The sequence below is a fragment of the Limulus polyphemus genome, unplaced genomic scaffold (genome assembly GCF_000517525.1).
Source record: "Limulus polyphemus unplaced genomic scaffold, Limulus_polyphemus-2.1.2 Scaffold1082, whole genome shotgun sequence".
Classification (NCBI taxonomy): domain Eukaryota; kingdom Metazoa; phylum Arthropoda; class Merostomata; order Xiphosura; family Limulidae; genus Limulus; species Limulus polyphemus.
In genome coordinates this window covers 108,021-129,227 of record NW_013666692.1, presented here as the reverse complement: position 1 = coordinate 129,227, position 21,207 = coordinate 108,021, and the positions used below count along the sequence as shown (strand labels likewise).

Here is a 21,207-nt window from a genome sequence, read left to right as displayed (position 1 = left end):
AATAAGTTGTTTTTAGAATAAAATTAAACTGAACAATAAAATCATAGAATTGACATATGAATTTTTATGACTGATCAATTTTTCATTTGTAAATACTTCAAAACATAATAAAAGAAGCCTGATAACCTGAGCATTCTATTTCAGAAGTGAGATGGGATGTGCAAAGTGTGAAATTTAGTTAGTCCCTTTCAGTAAGTCATTGTGTGTTAGCCCAATCTTACAACACAGAAGTGTTTTGTTTGGATTTGAAGGAAATTGTTACAGGTGTGGCAGTAATTTCTTGTGTGAAATATAGTTAGCAAAGGAGGAGAAAAATTAGAGAAATTAATTAAAGAAAAAATTCTGAATGAAACATGGGAACAAAAATTCACAACAAAGTGCGAAAGATAAAGATTGTGAAAAAAGACTAGTAGAATATAGATAATTAGAAATAATAAAATAATAACTATAACAAAATGATATAGAGATCAATTTTTTAAATAATAAAATCAATTATAAAGACATCTTTCAGGTAAAGTGGTATGACATACGTTTTATATAAATGGAAATTAAATAAATTTTTATTAAGCGTTCAATAAAAGTAATTAGTGAAAATGCTATTAGTTAAAACAAAATTGTGTTTATTTTGAGGTGTTGATCCTCTAACCAGAATTTTAAACTAGTAAATATTCTAGTGTTCAACATACAGTTAACTTTTTAAAGCTCTAGTTATAGGGCCGCAAGCTAAAAATAACGTAGTTTTTTAACATGATGAATAAACCTGTTAAATGATAATAACTTTCTTATTAATTATAAGCAAGAATAATACAATTTTTATATCTTATCCTGTATGATGTATTTTATTAATTTAGGATTACAGTATGTTTTTTGCTCAATTACATTTTACTGGCATATTTATGGAAAACTTACTGAAAGATTTAGCTCCAGTATATATCGGTTTTTAATACAAATTTTATTATTGCTCGAAAAAAAAATGCTAAGAATGTGATTTTTTTTTCAGACTCTGATGGATACGAGTTTGTTATTGTCTCCCTAGATAATAAACAATGGCAGTTTGAAGCCACCAGTAATGATGTAAGTAACAAACTAAATGCTTAGACAATAATAAATGCAAGTTGATATTGTTTCTTTGACTGTCTATTCAAATACATCTTTCTCAGACTCTTTTAACAGTGGCAATCAAGATATACCAGGAAAAAAATTGGCTGCCAACTGTTAGTGGCCAACTAAGGGGAAGAGATGGTTGTATAGGTTTTTAAAATGCAACACATGTTGTCACACTTTGTGCTAGTGGCCAACTGAGGGGAGAGATGATTATACACGTTTTTAAGATGCAACAAATGTTGTCACACTTTGTGCTAGTGGCCAACTGAGGGGAAGAGATGATTGTATAGGTTTGTAAGATGCAACACATGTTGTCACACTTTGTGCTAGTGGCCAACTGAGAGGAGAGATGATTATACAGGTTTGTAAGATGCAACACATGTTGTCACACTTTGTGCTAGTGGCCAACTGAGGGGAAGAGATGATTATACAGGTTTGTAAGATGCAACACATGTTGTCACACTTTGTGCTAGTGGCCAACTGAGGGGAAGAGATGATTGTACAGGTTTGTAAGATGCAACACATGTTGTCACACTTTGTGCTAGTGGCCAACTGAGGGGAAGAGATGATTGTATAGGTTTGTAAAATGCAACTAATCTTCAACCGTAATGCGTAGAAGTCTCAGTGACAACCAATTCAAAAAATGGCTTACTTCAGTACAGCTTCATTAGTGGTTAGATCATGTGATGTGGTGTAAAGAGTTATGTTTCACCACTTTGTTTGTCCTGTTACTAGATGGTGCAGTGATGTGGAAAATATTTCAACATTACTAGTGATCAGTGTTCCCTCTAAGCTGCACAACAACTAATCAAATGCCATGCACTTCATTATTCCAGACATGCACATCCTCAGTAATGGTGAAGAGTTTCAACACGTTGATGGCTTTAATGACTCTGGCAGTCAATAGGCCTAAAGCTCAAATATCCAACTGATAGCATTCCAAACTGGCCTAATGACCCAATATGGTCAATGGTATAAAAATATCCCCACTCCTAAAAAACATTTGTAGTGCACATCTGCACATTGCCTTGATACTGATGTACATGAAAACATTCATTTTGCACATGGATTGAAAAAATTAGAGGGAACATTGCTAGTGATCATTTCCAATCCACATCTTCACCCTAATGGACAAGTTCCAAGACAACAGTTCAACAATCCACTGTGCTTGTATTATTCATAATTGAAGACTACAGCATTAATCTTCCTTAGGTAATACATTTATTGAATCTTAGACTGATTACTGAGATGAACTTGTTTGTTGTATTTTGTTCATAATCCTCTGTTGATATCTGTGAACTGGTTGTAGATCTTAATCCTTAACAATTAAACAAGACACTTTCCATGCTGTGGAGCTTGTGTCATGTTCTAGGCTATTATAGCAAAACGTAATTAAGTGGAATCCTCATAAAATGACTAGATTTTGTGACTTACCAAATAACTAGACGATAAGCAAAGGCAATTTGAGGTCAAGAAAAACTTAAATAGCTCACATGGTTTAGGCTGTAGATATTCTAGTGGAACATAACTCATAGTATATATATGTGTGTGTGTATTTAATAAACATACAGCAGTTAATTAAAAATGTGATTATTTTGTTGCTATTTCACATTATTTATGAAGGTATGCCCAAAGAAATATTTCAGAAACTGTTAATTACATAATGTACAGAATACATCTATGTGTATAATACACACTGGCATTTTGAAAAGTTAGTAAAATACATTTTACATGTATATGTGTAATAATCATTGACAATTTGAATGACGAGTGGTTATATGATATACACAATACATGTACATATGTATATAATAGACCATAACTGATTGAACAGTTAGTGGTTACATAAAATGCATTTTATATGTACATATATAATAACCATTGACAATTTAAACAACTAGTGGTTATATGTTATACAAAATACATGTACATATATAATAGACCATGACTGATTGAACAGTTAATGGTTACATAATATACAGTATGCATGTAATATATGCTGACATTTTGAATATTGAGTGATTATTAAATACATAGAATAAATACTTGTATATAATTGTAAAGGCCAGTGTTTTCTGGATATGGAAATGAATTAACTTTAGGTATAGAAAAAATTATTATTTCTGAAACACCAGATATACATTATAAGCTACTTGTAAATTTACATATAATAAGTTATAACCTGCACATAGTTTGTATTAAGCACTAATTTCAACATATGGTTTATCTTTTATGTGCAGTATGTACAAAGTAGTCATACATGTCATACATAGATATTTTTAAAATGTTTTCATAAGAAAGTGTGATAGGAATGTGTTAATATTTTTGATAGAAGATTGAGAACACAAGTAATGTTTTTATGTAAACACCATGTACACTATCTAAAACCAAGTAGAAATACTTGAAATATTCAAGTAAAAGCTATCAAGACATTTAACTTTATTTCTGAATTGTTGAGCTTTGTGGAAATGTGACCTAATTTCGGTAATTTCTAGTAAACTGTAGGCCAAGTAATCACCGACAGTTTGAGGATTTAGTGGTTACATATGTAATTTTTTTGTAACATTATACACCAAATTTGAGTGTTGATTTTATTTGTACAAATATTTTACAGGAGAGGGATGGTTGGATCACTGCTATTGAGCAACAAATTCTTTCTAGTTTACAAGGAATACAAAGCACTAAAGCCAAGGTAAGAAGTGTAAATTATGAAAAGATTCCAAAGATATGTATATATGCATCTAACTAGTTTCAAATTTTACAGCTTTCAAAAATCTGGCAATCTTGAAAAAATTGAACAAATTTAAGTTCTTACAAGTGCAAGAGTGATATGTAAAGTATCTTTATGCATTTGATTAAATAATGATCTTTGATATGTTTGAACTTATATGCAACTTTGATCTTTTGTTATGTATTATTCAGAAGATATATCATTGCTGTCAATTTACCTTTTTGTTAACTGTAATACATATTCAGTCAGTATTGCTTGTGGGTTTTAGAGGTAAGCTCAAATTAAGTTAAGAATTTCTATGCACATATATTTTTTTATTTGTGAGATTTTTGTTTGATTATGCATTTTTTCTTCCAGTCCAGTTCAAGTACTCAGCTTGGAGCAACTACTGTTCAAGCTATACGAAACCCAAACTTAGGAAACGCACACTGTGCTGACTGTGATGCTACAAGTGAGTTGTTTTATTTCTTCATTTAGTTTCTTGACTCTACTATGAAGACCTCGATAACTAGGTTACTAGTTTCTGTTTGATATAGGATTATTGGGTTTTATGGTAAGTGCATAAGCACATATATGAAAGAGTTATCAATCAATCAATTTTAAAACCTGGAAGAATTCTTAGCAAGGCATATGTTCTTTTTACCTTGTTATTCACTCTTCATAGTTTGAGAAGGTTGATGACAGTATGTTTTAAGAATTTTGTTCTCACTAAGTAATAACCTGTGGACAACTTCAATAGAAGAGTTGAAAGCTTGCTTAATAAATATATAGTGTAGAAATCATAGCAAAATTAAGTTATTTTTATGATGTTATCACAGTATGAATTTAAAGTAGAAAAAATTGCACTATTTACCAGAGAAAGCAAATCAAAGGTACTTTTCATTCAGCATTGAATAGATTCAAGTTTCATTCAATACTTGACTGTTTTGTGTGTTCTTAGATTTCCACAAAATACTTGAACTATTACGTGGTCATTTAAAATATACTTGTGCAGCTTTACTTTATATCAAAGGACGTTTTTATTTTCACTTTACTACATTAGTGGGTGTCATAATTTTTCATTTGAAAAGTCTTTGCTATTTACTTTCTCTTCTGAAATCTGTACAACATTACTCACTAGAAGTTACAGTAAATTCATAATTTTATGTTCTCATTTTGTTACTTGAGTATAACTTGTGTTCATCATGAAAGTTTACAATCTGGCCACCAGGTGGACTTCTTTATTATTATAAGGAAAGAAAAGGGGACAGGGATAATATAAACATTGAAGCCAATTTTTATTACTTAATAGTCATGCACTTGTCATGTTAAAACTTGGTTTTAATTCCAAAAATATATATTTATTATACATTTTCTGCTTGAGAAACACAATATTAAAGTTTCAATAATTTTAACTTGTAAAAATTAGTAGAGCCCTAATATGAGAATGTGAGTTATAAGGCTTTCTCTTTATATTTCATTTTCTTATTTTAGGGTTCTGCTAATTTTCCTCTTAGATGCAAAAGAACTTGGAAAGTTGCATCCTAAATATATACACAAAACAGTAAACTTTTTAACTTTTTCAATAAAATAAAACAAATGTGGTGTAATTTAAAATTGTATTGTAACACAACAGAAAGTGAAGCCATACTGACACTTATTGATAAAACTTGTTAACATATTTGTTTTGTATAAACACTGTCCAATTTAACAAATTTTATCAAATGTGTTTGGTAACAGATAAGAAATTGGAGAATAATGTTTTCAGAACATAAGGAGTTACAATGTTGGAAAAAAATATCTTCTTAAACTTGAAAACTACATAAACCCATATGTATTATATTAATAATAAACAAAAGTGATATATACACGTAGATGCTCGTACTGTGAAAATACTGCAGGTGCTTGTTCTCTTGTGTGATCTCGATATTCTTTTTATATGGTAAAAATTTATAATAAGTGTTACAAAAAAAACGTGTAAAGACTTAATTTTAAAATGAGATGTATGATAATCTTTCAGAAGATTTTAAAGTGTGAAGTCATACTGGATAAACATGATCACCAAAATAAATGAATATCCAATAACTTTGCACCACAAGTAAAAAAAATGTGTTTTTGAGAACACCTTAAATTCTTCATACCAAAAGATATCAGAATTATAAATATTTGAATGAGAATATTACTGTATATCTGAAGACCAATGGCTTAGGCTTTTGTGTATAAAAGTTAGAATGATTGTACAATAATAAAACCCATTTTTTTTTTAACACTGTGATTTTGGTCAACAGGTGTCATCACATACAAATTTGAATATATGCTTATTTGATACATATAAGTATAAGAACAAAAACTGTTTGCTTGAAAGGCTTGCATTCTACCTAAAGATGGAACTATAAATTTAAAATTTGTACGTTTCTGTAATAAGAGACTAGTAGATTTATATGAAGTTATGAGGGCCCAGAATATTTCTCATGAGGAATCAAATTCTGAATTGCAGAGATTTTTAGATAAAGTGTTCTTAATGGCTTTATCTTCTCACATATTATGCTTGGTTACACCATTTCTAAAAATTTGATGAACCTAAAATACAACAAAAAAACCTGGTAAAATTACAGACCTTATTAGCTAGATAGCATGCCAGATCAGTCAGTTAAATGTGAAATTTCTGGAAATTTTTTGGAAAGTCATTACACTTAGACTAAAACAAATTAGTCATTTTTGACTATTCTTTTAGTTTTTGAATTAAAAATTAGTGAAAACTGTACTTATTATCTTGAAGTTTAACTAGGCTAAGTGGAAACGTGAAAATAGTAAACATTTATTCATTTTCTACAAGCTAAAAATGATTGTTTACATATGCCTATAAAACAATCTGGTTTATCTCTGCATCATGTATTGGAAGATGTTTACTGACATTAACAAAACTTTAAAGTCAGTATATGATGAATGATCTTAAATCAGTATTCTTCTACATATTACATAGTACATAAAGTTGGTATTGCTTCAACCAAAGGAGAAACATAACACTTACAGATCAATAATTTCTATATAATTGAGTTTATTTTCAAGTTGAAAACATTTAAAATTCTACAGTTTACTAAATATGTAATAAAGCATGTTGTACCAGTGTTTTACTTGTTTTTTTTTAGACAGTCCACTACATGGTATTACTGCTGTTACGGTACATTTCATTGTCTAAAAGTAATTTGCCTTTCCAGTCAGTCATGGAAAATGTTGTTTGCAGAAAGAAACATATCACTAGCTTTACTTAAACATCTTTAATATTGCAGAAACATAACACTAGCTTTACTTAAACAACTTTAATATTGCAGAAACATAACACTAACTTTACTTAAAACATCTTTAGTAAGACTAACTTTAATTAAAACATCTTTAATATTTTAGAAACATAACACTAGCTTCAATTAAAACATCTTTAGTATTGCAGAAACATAGCACTAACTTACTCAAAATATCTTTAGTGTTTTATAAACATAAAATTATGTTTATGTAAAACAACTTTAGTATTGCAAAACTCTTCATAAATTAAATAATTTGTGATTTATATTTTAAAAAATAAGTTGTACCAAGAATATTCATTCAAGGAAGCCACATCTGTAGAATTGTTAAATGAAGACTTGAGAGATTCTATTTGTGTGTATATACAAATGTTATTAGAAAGTCAGTTAAGAACCATACTGTGCTCCCTCAGTGTAATGTTGTGGCCCGGCATGGCCAGGTGGATAAGGCGCTCGACTCGCAATCTGAGGGTCACGGGTTTGAATCCCCATCCCACCAAACATGCTTGCCCTTTCAGCCGTGGGGGCATTATAATGTGACGATCAATCCCACTATTTGTTGGTAAAAGAGTAGCCCAAGAGTTGGCGGTGGGTGGTGATGACTAGCTGCCTTCCCTCTAGTCTTAGTGCAGATAGCCCTAGTGTAGCTTTGTGCGAAATTAAAAAAAACAAAAAACAAACAAACAGTGTAATGTTACTGTCTTGTTGATTATTTACTGTAAAATGTAGAAACAATCTAGATAATGGGAAGGAAGAAAAGATAGATATCTAACCATTTTTGTCATGGTATTGGTTATTGAATTTGATTTTAAATTTTCATTAATTTTTACTGTCTTGTTTCTTGTTTTTTACCAAAAGCGTGGTCTTTCCTTATACAGAATTTCTGTCTTGATACACTGATTTTGTTTATGTAACTTCATTAAAATGTGTGATATTGTACAGAACTAAGTAAATGTAATTAAACTGTTGGTTCTGTTATCAAATCTGATATGATGCCAGCATTATTTATAAGGTCAAAGGTTGTGTGTGTGATCTGTTTGCGTAATGTAAAACTTAACATAATATACATTATAAAAATTTAGAAGTCATTAAGTTAATAGCGTTTTAATATTATTAAAATACGTATTAATGTTATTTTATTATTATTTTTGTTTTAGATCCTGATTGGGCAAGTCTCAACCTGGGAGCTTTGATGTGTATTGAATGTTCAGGCATTCACAGAAATTTAGGATCTCACATTTCACGAGTTCGTTCTTTGGACTTGGACGAATGGCCGTAAGATGAAATTCTTGTTGTTCTTTTTTGGTATAAACATAACACTAATAGAACTTACATATCTATATCTGAAGAAACTTAAGATGTTTATCCTGACAACCTAAACTAATCCTGTAGGAAACAAGTAACACTTGTGGCTTCATTTCTTCTTACAGGCCTGGACATGTCAGTGTAATGATGTCTCTTGGAAACAAGGTGGCCAACAGCATATGGGAAGGGAACACCAGAGGAAGAGCAAAACCTACACCAAATTCTAGCAGGTAGTTTGTCATAAAACAAAGACACATCTAACGACATGTTGAATATTTTCTGTAAATCTTGTGATAATTTGTTCCTGCTATAGAATAAACTATCATCTATTTTTGTTAAAACTTCATTGATGTATCTTTCCTAGGGAAGAAAAGGAAAGGTGGATTAGAGCTAAGTATGAGTTAAAAGAATTCCTTGCTCCCATTAACACTACCATTCCTCTAGGACAGGTGAGTTGTGAATGAAGTTAGCATAAATCAACATCTCATATTCTTGATTCTTTTCTTTTCAATTATAAATGCTACCATATTTGTCGGTGTATAAGACGATACTTTTTACTCTTAAAACAATGCCTGGTTTTACCCCTCATCTTATACACAGGTTCAAAGATAAAGTTCCTGTTAGTACTCTCTGATTAATAGCATATTTAACCAAAACTACATTGGCATTGTGCCATCTACTGCATTAAAATAACATATTTGTAATTGTATCATTTGTCTTCATTTTTCATAACTAGAAGTTATTTATTTTGCTTACTATTTACAATTAGTCAAGACATTTTTGACTTGGAATGTATTGATTTCATCTGTCAAAGTAAAATACTGCTAATATTACATCAGAAAAGTTAGTTTCTGTAACGTCCACTAACTTAGTAAACATGTTTTTATAGTTTATCACTATATCTTTTGGTTTAATATTTTTTGTAATAGAATATGAGTTCAACTGTAATGAAAACTTTGTAAAGTTATTTATTACATGTTTGTGACTTAAGTTATGCTGCATTAAGCTGTCTGTAACATAAAAAATCACACTTGTGTTTGTATTGATTACTCCAGAGCACAGGGTAGCACAGTTTAAAAATAATTTCTAAGAATTTCTTTACAAAAGTAACACCCTAGACTTACTTGACAATAGAGGTTATCCTATACACCAAATGTCAAAGAAATACACTTAATTTGCTCAAGAAATCCAGTTTAGTCTTATACATGGGATCATCTTACACACTGGCAAATATGGTATGTGAAAGTTTTTGTTTTTATATAAGTGGGGTTAATGTTTGAGCATTATGTTGCAGGGTAAATTTAAAATTCAAATTTTGTAACATTCAGAAGTGTGTGTGTATGAAACTCAGTGAAAAACTAGTCGAATGTAAAGCTACAAGCACTTAATAAGCTATATTTGGATACATTATTTTATACATGAATTGCATTCATCGAATTTCCATAGACATTCTAAAGTTCGTTTTAATTGACACAAAAAAAGAAATTACTTGTAAAATTGTGATCAATACATTAGTCTTAAGTATGCTTCAAAAACTAACTTTCTACAAAGACCTTATAAAAAAAATATTTTAATGAAATGAGAATGGCTCGATCCAATATTGGGGAAGGAATATTGACTGTTATTCTAAATTTATGAAGTGTATCTATATGAAAGGTGGTAAGCTTTTAGTAAAATGTACAAGTCTGTTGTACACAAAAAACCAGATGTGTCACAAAAGTATTTGTACTCAAGATATGTCTGTGAATTGAAAATTTCAGACTGTGAGAAGTCAGAGTACAAGATGAAGCTCATGTGAAGAATAAAAATACTTTTGTCCATCATAAAGTTTGCATTTGCATAACCTCTAAAATCTCTGAAATGGATATATAAATGGTTTTTCAGTATCTTTATATGTATCTGATATTTACTCTCTGTCAGTAAATCAGTAGTATGGGGTAAAATGAATAGTTGATTACTCTGATAACAAATACATAATGTTATGTTTAAAGGGTATGTTGTATAAAAGGTCATGATATGTGCACTTTGACCCCAGCCCATACACATAGGGTTAACCTTATTTCAAAGTTTTCTTTAACATAAAATCAAAGAGCACACTTCCAAGGGGGCTAAGCCTACAAAGCTCTAGTGTTTGCAGCATTTATATTACCAAAATAAATAAATAGTGAATGGAAACTACTTAATTTTATTACTCTCATTAATATTTACCATTTGCATATAACAAGTATATAAAACAAAGAAACACCTCTTGATGACCACTTTGCTTAAATGTTAAATTTTTAAAAACAATTTCCTGAAATGCATTATATTTTTTATTTTTTGTAGTTTGGTTTGTTTGTTTTAGTATAAAGCTACTATCTCTGCTCTGTCCATTGCAAGGAATTTATCCCAGAATTGTACTCTTATAAGTCTGTAAACTTACCTCTGATCCAGTAGGGGATTTTTTTTTTAGCTGTGTCATAGTGGCTCACAAAATGACTCTGAGTTTTTCAAGTACAAATTTTTAGCTCATAGCTCCCTCATCTCTTGACCAATTGGAGATCTAGTACAGTTTAGGACCCAAGAGGTCATACTCTTTCGATTGATATATTTGACCATGCCAATGTCTCATAGATTAATTTACTGTAATCCTGCCTAAAAATAATTTCAATTTCAGGGTAGGCTGGTAGAGATCTTGATGAGTAATAAAATCAAATCAGGTATATGTGCACCCCATGCTTGGTATTGCTGATGCACAAAAATGTAGCTAATAAAAGTTAAAAAAAAGGTCTTATAGATTAATTTACTCTAATCCTGTGTAAAAGAATTTCAAGTGCTGTGGCTACTGAAGATACGCTCTTCTTTACAAGTAAAAAGGTCTGACTTTTTAAAAATTGGTATTGTATTATAATCAAAAGAAGGTTTGTTTGGTGTGAGGTTGTTTTTATGACTATCAATTTATTATCAATATTGACTGAATAATTTATCTCGAAATAGTCCTCTCTCCGACCCAACGTGAAGCAGAACAAACATGATTTAGATTCTTGCTTCACTAAACTACAAGGATTGTCTTGACTTGCTATCAAATAAAACACACTATGTACTCAAGCTGGTGCTGTTTTCAGGGTCAATATTGAATACAAAGAGGGCAACATGAGTGTAGTTCAGAAATGTTGGGATGAAATACAACAAATTATTATTTTTTAGGGGAAAATAACAGCATGTTGGTCTCAGGGCCTTTTAGTGAGCTCTTTGGTATAAATTTTGTTTCCTTTAAGTATTTTAGAAACACATTTTTTTTAATAATCCAAGTATCATTATTAAAACTTAGTCTGAAAGAACATTTTACCCTAACAGTGTTTATGTAATAACTGGGTTAAACCATCACTTCCATGGTGGAAGTGGCTGTATGATCAGTGAAATGCCATAAGATAGATTTTTTCCTTGGCATCTCTTTTCCTTTCTAACATGTTCTTTTATTGACTTAATAACATCAAAATCTGTACATCTCCAGAACGTTCTCTAATTTTGAAGAAAAAGAATGTATGTCCAATCACATGTGTTCTAAAAGGTGACTTGCCCTATGTATTTAGTTTCATTTTTTATTCAAAATCAAACTTAAACCTGTAAAATATTGGACCAGACCACAGCATTGTTTCTCTTAGAAACCTAGTCTTCTTAACTTGTTTTGATTAAAACCTGTTTGATCTACACGTAACCCTTCGATAACCAATATTTTCAGTTACAGAAATATATACACTTTCTTAGTTTTAACTTAATATTGTGGTTTTTTGCAGTCATCAGTTACAATTTAAATATGTTGTTTAAATTTTAGTGTTATTATTTATTATCATTCCAGCAACTACTGGAGACCGTTCATAAAGTGGATGTTAAGATGGTTGCACTACTTTTAGCCCATGCTGATTCAGCTGATCAGGTGAATGTGATGGTTAGCCAGCGTGACTTCCGATCTCCACTTCATCTTGCAGCAGCATCAGGAAACCTTGCAGTCACTCAGCTACTGATTTGGGTAAGAATTACAATTTATCGAAGTAAATATTACTGTAATGAACCAATGTATGTTACTTTGTTTTATTATTAAGCTACTCTTAAATTTTCTAATATGCTCTGGTTTCATGTGTTTATTTTTATCAGACTTCCATTGATGAAGTAAATTGCTTATATTTGCACTAAATGGAAATTAAGATTTGTGTAAGCTCTATTATTAACCTAAATGTATGGAATGCAGGTTACATTTCAAAATGAAATAACACTTACTAAGATAAAACATACTTATTTGGAAATATTAGTTATATTAATTTATTTCATTTTATAGTTTGATCACACAACTAGTTAGGTCTATGCAAAAACCATATATCAGGGGTTTTTCACAGAGGGGCCGTAGCAAATACACAAAATTATTTAACAGAAGAAAGTATTATAAAGTAAAGCTGAAAAAGTTAAATCAATTAATCTTGAAGCATTCTCTAAATAGATTGTTTGCAATGATTCAGATGGGATGTGGATTGTTTTGGGGCCTTGTGTTTAGAAAGTTTTGGAGTCCGTGCCATAGGTCATCAGTTTTAATTATTAGTCTTAAGGTTAGTGAATCTAGCCTATTCAGAACTGAAGAGTTATTTACAGCTTATTCATATTACAGTTTTAAGTAGCTCTGGTAATAAAATTTTTCACCCTAGAATTACTAACAGATCCATTTGACTTCTGAAACAAATTTTTCTTAACTATTTTTGTACCACATTGCTTGTGAACCCATTATTTTGTTAATTTAATTAGTTGGTCCCTAGTAAGATACGGGGCACACAAAGAAATGCAGTCAAAGATATTGTCAGTATTACAATTAACCTTCCCACTGCTTAATTCTGGGGTCCCTTATGTATTATATATATATATGTATAGAAAATGAAAGATTGATTGCCGTTTGTTTGGTCAGACCTTTATACTGAATGCTGTAAGAAACAAAAGCATAGAATTTTTCAATAAAATTCTATATGTAGATCCTGTTGGTAACAAATAATATCAAAATGAATCAGTAATTTGAGGATTAAAATAAAAAAATATTCATTAAGTACTTTTACTAAATATTTTACAGACTTCTTCAATTTATGTAATTTGTGATCCTGAGGGTTTTCACTTGTGTCTCATCATTTTTGTTTTAGGAATTTGTACTAATGTTAAGTTATGATATTAGGTATTAAAGAATTGTATAAAAGTATATAAATCAGTTGCAGCATGTTATAATGCTCCTAATTTCATGTGCTGTCCTATGTTTATTTCTTACTGACTTCAGTAGAATGTGCAAACATTTGGCCTGATGTTCATTATAAAAATCATGCTAAAATAATTTTTATCATGAATTTTAGGCCTGTTGGTTCCTTTGTTTCACCACTAGTACCATAAATAGAAATCTGATTCAAGAATACTTAGTTACAGAAGAGGAGTGAAAAGTTAAAGAAAATGATTATATTTGACCTTTGACATGAGTAAATATTAGCTTCCCCCTATATATAAAGAATATTACAGATTAGGAATATTAAGGTACTTAAAAAGTGATCCGTGGAAGGCAGCAGTTACAAGAGTGATATGGCACATCAACAGAAATATAGAATGATTACTTTGTGTTTTAGGAATATAGACAAGCAATTGACATTAAAACTTATTATGCATGTCTTCAAGGAACGTTTAGCATCATTGGAACGTTTAAGCAAGCCTTCGTAAAGGCCTAGTTAGCCTATTAAATGTAATTAATTTTTATTGTGTTTCTCAATTTGAATTCATTACTTGAAATGTATTTAAATTATTGAAAACAAAGCTCATAAACATCAAATTGGAATGTGTGTCTTATTGCTATTGTACAGCATTTGAATTAATTACCTCTTCGATTAGAACTCTCTCACATTGATTTCAAACAATAGTTAGAAAACATTTATTATTTTGTAGATAACAGATAGAAAAAGACAATAAGATGATAATTTTTATACGCATCTTCTTAGTCACGGGAAAATGTGTGTTAAATATGTGCTGCTCTCTATCTTTCTATTTTGAACCTCAAGAGCATCATGTTCAATCAAGAATTATATGGATTGGAGATATTTACTTATATATATATATATATATTGTCACGTGTAGTATTATCACAAAAAAGATGTTTGACTTTGATTAAGTACATTCAGTAAGTAGTTTTCTGAATGATAGTGTTTTACTTTCTACTTTCTCAGAATAACATCAATGTGAAAGCTATTGACTCAGAAGGCAGGACAGCTCTTGTTTATGCAAGAAATTCGGGATTTCAAGAAATAGAAGACCTTCTGCTTAGTAGTGGTTGTCCAGACCAGCCTCTTGCCCCACCGTCAGGAACTCTACCTCGCCGAAGGGGAAGTATTTCCAAAAAGTCTCCAGAGGTTCTTGACAAACTCCCAGCCAGCATCATCTAGTAGTAGAGATATAAAAATATCATTTTTGTGAGAACTATGTTAACACTGGCCCAAATATGAGACATTATCGATGTAATTTTTTCCATCACCATAACAGAAATATACCTGTTGTAAAAGACATTCATTTTATCATCATCTCATGGGAAAAGAAACCCAAGTGCTGGTAAAATATTATTCATTTCATCATCAGTTGCAAGTATTTCCCCTACTTGTGCATTAAATGTTAGTTTATAATTACCTGTAGAAATTACACCAAACTCTAGTTTATCAGTTTTTGTGAAATAACTTATCTCACCCCAGGACCTGTTCCTCTGCTTCATTAAGCCCCTCTCTCACAAAAGAAAAAAAAAATATCACTATATTAACTTTGATAAGTGCAGTTGATTGTTTCCTGATAAATAGTTTGTTTGTTTAAGAAGTGAGGAATACTCTGAAGAATAAATAGTTTACTGTTTTGAGTAAATATCTAAAGAATCAGTGCATTGTTTGAAAAATTATACCAAACACTAATTGTTGATTTATTGTTTTGAAAAAATATTCCCAAAACAATGTATTGTTTTGAAAAAGTTATGCAAGAATCATTTTAATAATTCAAAGAAATACTCCTTAGAACAGTGTATAAGTATTCTATAGCTATGGTGCCATCAATATGGTAGATATGCTTATGAGTAATTTTATATATGAAAAACAAATTTTCATTGCAACAATATCAGTAAGTTAACAGGAAATGAGTAACTTCTTGTTTATTAGCAAACTATTCATCTTTATCATTATTTGATTATCTCCGTTCATGATCAGCTCATCATCACTCAATATTAAATTAACTTTAAGAAAAATACAGAGTTCTGAACAAGTCAGCTTCTAATCTTTGGTGTCATAATATAAGGAAGATTATGTCATATAAGTAACAAACTTTATCTCTGAAGGTTTCTTTAAAACACAGTAGTTCATTATCTTCTGTGTTCACCCAGTAGTGGCTTAACTTTAGTTTAATACAGGAATATAGGTGTCTTTTCAAATCTGTTTGTCTACAGGTTGGTGCCTATTTTCCAGTGTGATTTATTTACAGTCTTATTTTATTTGAATGTGTGTTCGAGTATGTCCATTTGTGATACCTTGAATTTGTAATTGTTGTGCATTTGATGCAGCTTCATTAGTAACTGCCGTAACATATGTGATTAACAAGCTTATTAACTGGCCCTTTTAGAATTTACTACACAACATGAATTTCTTTCATTTGTTTTTGACTTTAAAAATGTAATTCTTATATTGTCAAGTCATCTGAAGGTAAAAATTCTGTATGTTACCTCTAAATCAGGAACTAAAATGAAGCAAACCCTCCAGCATAATTATTTTCCATGAACATATGTATCTGTGAAACATGTATCTACAACATAACATGTATTTATTTTTTGAAAGAATTCTTTGATTTAAGCCTGATTGAGTAACAACTCATAACGTAGTCCTCTGTTTTCAGTGAAATTGAGCTGGAATGCAGCCTACACCACAGAGAATTATTACCTCTGGTGTTACTGGATTAGTAAAGTTTGTTTCTAAGTTATTCACAGTTGGAAAAAAAGCATTTCTTCTTGTTGGCTCTGCATCAGTTCTTTATTGGTTTGTGGGTTATATAATTTCAACTTATATTTGAAACAGCCAAATTTGACAGAATCTTTAACTTCTGGTGATGTGGTGTTGTTTTTTTTTATTTAGAATTAGCCTTAATTCAAAGAATAAATGGTAACTTTCAGGTATTGTTAGTTGTGTACTGGTTTGTGGGTCCTACAAAGTAGAAAAAATATTTTATATATTGATGGTACAGTAGGAGTTGTGCTGGTGTGTGTGTGTGTTATACAGTAGAAAATAATTTTACCTTCAGATGGTACACTTTGAATTATGTTGGTTTGTGCGAATATACAGTAAGAAAAATACTTTTCTTAGATGATTTTATGACCTGCTAGGTTTGAATTTGCACTTTAAGTGCTTAAATAATCACATGATTCATGTGAATTTGTTATTTACTAATGTTATTGTTATTATTTTTCAAACAAGCTTCAGACTTGTTAAGTTTTATTTTCTTGGAATTAAATTAACATGAAAACTGTGTGTTATTACTGAGAGTGCAGGACTGTCAGACTTCAGTTAATGAGTTAGGTTCTGTTGTTTATCTCACAGGCTATACAAGAATAATAAAACTGTTTGCCTTTGTAACAATTATGCCCCCAAAAAAAGATTTTTAGTTGCCAGCAGTTTTAGGTATATCGCTAATGGCAAACCAACAGTGAATCGAACAATATCAGTAAGAATGTGGCTGTTGTGAAACATTAGTGGAACAATACCTTTGGGAGCCTTTAGTCACACTTCAAGTATTTATTTGTGATATTACTATTAAATGTTACATTCTACATCCAGCAGCTTTAATTTACTGCATAATAGAGTACTTAACATTATTTATTCAAATATCAAAAATACTGTTTTTAATCTCAAAAGTTTCAGACAGTTACATTATAAGTTTGTTTTACTATAGACTTGTGTGAATAGGTGTCTGTAACTATTGTTTGTTTTTTTTTGGTCAGTTTGTTTTAGGTTTAATATGGTATGAATATAAACATTAAGTAGAAATTAAAACAAATTTTTCACTACAAATTTGACATTTGTCTTACCTGCCTAAGGAACCAGTAAAGAGTTGATCGATCTTAAGATGTTCAAGTGTAAACTTTTTTTTTTCTCTGTCCTCATTCTAATAGATACAGATATTAACATTAGACGAGAGAGATAACTGTGTTCAAAGTTTGCTTACTAACCTTTTCATTGATATATTACCAAGTGTTTGTGGATGTTAGCACACACCTAATATTCTGCAAATTTAGAATTTAAACCTGGTTTGAAAACTTCTCTCTAATAACCATTATGTTAAGTTCATAACATTTTTATTGGGAACTATGATTATTTAAGCATTTTATTTCTCAAATAATACTAATCTTTAGATGTTTAGTATTTCTTGATTTGTCAAAAACATAGCTTAAAAATAATTTTGTCAACAGTAACAACAGTTGCACTTGGATTCATAATATATAATTGTTGGCAATAATAGGCATTGATAATTATTAAAGTATTCCTACTTAGAACACAGAAAGAGTGTTGGCATTTCTTGTAATGACAGAAACGGTTGTTCTCTTGTGTGGATAGTGTCAAACAATCACAAAATTCTTCCTTGGTTAGAGATAACGTATTGTATGATATATTAGACTTAACTAATAGTGGTTATCCTCCAAATGCACGTGCTTCTTAGCTCTCCTTACCGGTAATTTAAGAAACCTGTGGTTGTTTGTCTTGAATGTAGAAAACTTCGTCCTGATGTGGTGGTGTTAATGATCTGTGTTAAAGTCCCTTTGTTACTTACAAATACTCTGCAGTGTGGAAATAAGTGCAACTTATGACATTTGATGGCTTTTAACTTCTAACAGAGAGGGTACAATGTTCCTAGCTTAAATACTGAATGTTTAAAAAGATGTACTGAAAGACCTCAGCCTAGACGTGCTAGGCAAACTGTAAGTATTGTAAGGTTGCCATGCAAAGAATGTTAATATTAACTGATATATCAGTCAGAATATTGTGTATATAAAAGTAACCGTTTAGTCATTCAGGTGTTTTTTATTATGATTTGGAAAATTTGGAGGGTACTTGATCGTCAGGTTCCCAAAATTATGCTACCTGTAGTGTTAAAAAACAGACACCAGGTGGTTTTACAGCGATTATGAGTACTCAGTATTTCAGTGTAACCTGAACCGAATGTTAACATCAATAACTAGGAAAGAATAAGAATCAAGAAAACAGGAAGTTAACGCCCTAGCTATAAGTTTCCTCTGAATTCAGTAAAAACTCCATGAGTTAATCTGATAAGAATTATTCAACTCCCTATGGAATAATACTAAAATAAATTCTTAATTATGTTTTGTTATCATAGCAACGTATTTTACTGGGTTGGGGTCCTCATGGTAATGTGTGTGTATAATACACCAGGTCAAGTATAATATTTATAACTTGAGAAATAATTCATACTTCGTTGAATATTTTTTTTTCCGATTTTAACCCCCGCCTCACCATGTTATCATATTTTTTGTGTGTTTTTTATCAGTCAAAAGAGAAGAAACATTTTGTAAGATTTGTGCATATATAGTGTTTCATATTTAATGGATAAAATGTATAAGATTTGAATTTAAAGTGGAGCCAAGTTTTTACAGATATCAACAAAGATCTTCGTATTGTAACGACAGTTGCATTTAGTATTTTCACTTCCTTTTTTATAATGTGTTGATCCAATCGTTCGTTCAAAATCTCTCTGATATATTTCAAGGATTATTGTTTGTTTTGGAATGGAAAACTGAGTTGTAAATAAGAAGTAACTTTGAAATTTCGCATCGAAAGAGGTATTGGCGTGATTAAGAAACTTGGTTTTGTTTGAAAATGTTTTGCAATATTTTTATACTTTGTTGCTGCACTAAATTTTATAAAATAAGCTTCATAACGTAAATTGAACAGTGAAAGTTAATAAAGAAAAAAAATCGTATTAATAGATATCAAATAGAGGTAGTTAATCAAATGTTACCAAAATAGAACATTTAGAGAAAAGAGATAATGGCTTTTAAAATTGTTCATATATATATAAATATGTTGTAAGAAGATAAAATTGGAAGGGTTACGAGGATATGTGGCTCGCGTGACGCTAAGGCCAAAGTAAATTAAAAATCGTGCTTCGTGCCGAGGGGGCGTTTTAAAAGTGATGGTCGAATCCCACTATTAGGGCTGCAAGAAAAACCCATTAGTTGACGATGAGTAATGCTGACTGGCTGAATTCTCTCTGGTCAACAGTCCAAAATTAGGGGCTGCGTCTTCGTAGCTTTGCCATAACTACTATCATTTCAAAGTTAGTAACGGCTTGCGAAGATAGCCTTCAAGTAACTTTACGCGAAATTCAACAAAAGACATGATAGGGAGAGAAGGAGTAAAGCAGGCTTAGTCTCGTATAATGTGTGAAATTGGTTGTGGTTTGTGAATGGAAAGCGTTAAGTCGCATAACTTCATTAGATTTCTGATTTTGTTCTCTATGTGAAAGCTGTTTTGTATCTATTTTTCCTGAATTATTTTATGCTTTTCTCATCCCAACTTTAGAAATTCCACATCAACAGCTTAATCGATGTTTTAACTTCGTATAACATTCTCTGATATTTTAGGTTGGTAGTAATTCAAACTGAACAAAACCTATTGTCGTATATGATGAATTCGAATAACACAAAAGTAGTTTTTTTCTGTAACGAGAGAGTGGGGAAGTTTCCCCAATCACCCAATTGGTGATTATTTAATGTGTCAGATCTGGTATTTTGTTTTATCAATTGTACGTAGTAGATTACAAAAGCTCATATTTTGGAGAAAATAAAGTTTTCTTTTAATAGTATAATTTTAACCTCCGTAAATCTTACGGTCAACAAACTCAGTATTGTGCTTCGAATAAACAAGTTATTTTCGAATGAAAATTTATTTGTTTTCCAGGTTTGGAAGTGTAAATTGTTTATATTTTAGATGATGTTTGTAAAATAATTTTAACGGCATGTATTATTTCAATATAATGTGTCAGTCCCATTACTTGTATTAATATTTACACTAATGCAGGATGATTGTGAGGAACAGCACTACATTCTTAACAAGCCCATACCCGTATATACTGATATGCAAGGTAGCTTTTTTTTTCTTTCAGAATGTGATGTTTGTTAGTGCGTTTGTATACTAGAAATTCATTTTCTTTCTTAGCGTAATTGTACAGTCTTTGTATTATTTGTAATATACTTGATGTATTTATGAAATAATGTTAGACAATATTTTGTCTCTTGTCAGCGCAAAACGAAATGAGAAAAATACCTTTGCTCACATAGATTATGCGTGAATCAAAGAAGTCGAAATCAATAAACTACTTCAACCATTCATTTGCATGTGTGTCTCATTGTAGCTGATAGTATTGTTATTTACAGGAATAATCTTACGCTTACCACTAACCAGTCACTTTACCATGTGTATTGGCCTACCAAAAGGTAGATCTGACCAATATCAGTGACACCGGACTCTAGTAGTATAGGTAAATAAGTGTTGGAGACTAAGGCGTAAGGAGTGCCAAGAGGACGTTATTAAACAATCATTATACAAGCTTTATGTCCAATTTGATGTCGCCAGTGTTCTGTGGCACATTTCTCTGAGTATGTACCTTACACAAACATATAATAATTTCTATAATATGTTGAGTTTGTTAAGTTTTTTCAGCAAATCAAGGAAATAAACAGTAGTAGGGTGTTAAAAGTAGCATGTC

General features: G+C 30.7%; 1 protein-coding gene across 1 annotated transcript in view; it reads left to right on the top strand.

Moving 5' to 3' along the window:
- LOC106462048 (arf-GAP with GTPase, ANK repeat and PH domain-containing protein 1-like) overlaps window positions 1–19,833 on the top strand; it is a 32,060-nt gene extending 12,227 nt beyond the window's left edge. Inside the window, exons 2-9 of the mRNA XM_013921925.2 lie at window positions 1,001–1,074; window positions 3,719–3,796; window positions 4,193–4,286; window positions 8,271–8,388; window positions 8,544–8,648; window positions 8,783–8,867; window positions 12,257–12,427; window positions 14,634–19,833. Of these exons, the coding sequence (XP_013777379.1) occupies window positions 1,001–1,074; window positions 3,719–3,796; window positions 4,193–4,286; window positions 8,271–8,388; window positions 8,544–8,648; window positions 8,783–8,867; window positions 12,257–12,427; window positions 14,634–14,849 (941 nt within the window). The 3' untranslated portion in view covers window positions 14,850–19,833. The remainder of the gene's footprint in view (window positions 1–1,000; window positions 1,075–3,718; window positions 3,797–4,192; window positions 4,287–8,270; window positions 8,389–8,543; window positions 8,649–8,782; window positions 8,868–12,256; window positions 12,428–14,633) is intronic.
- Window positions 19,834–21,207: the final 1,374 nt, after the last annotated feature.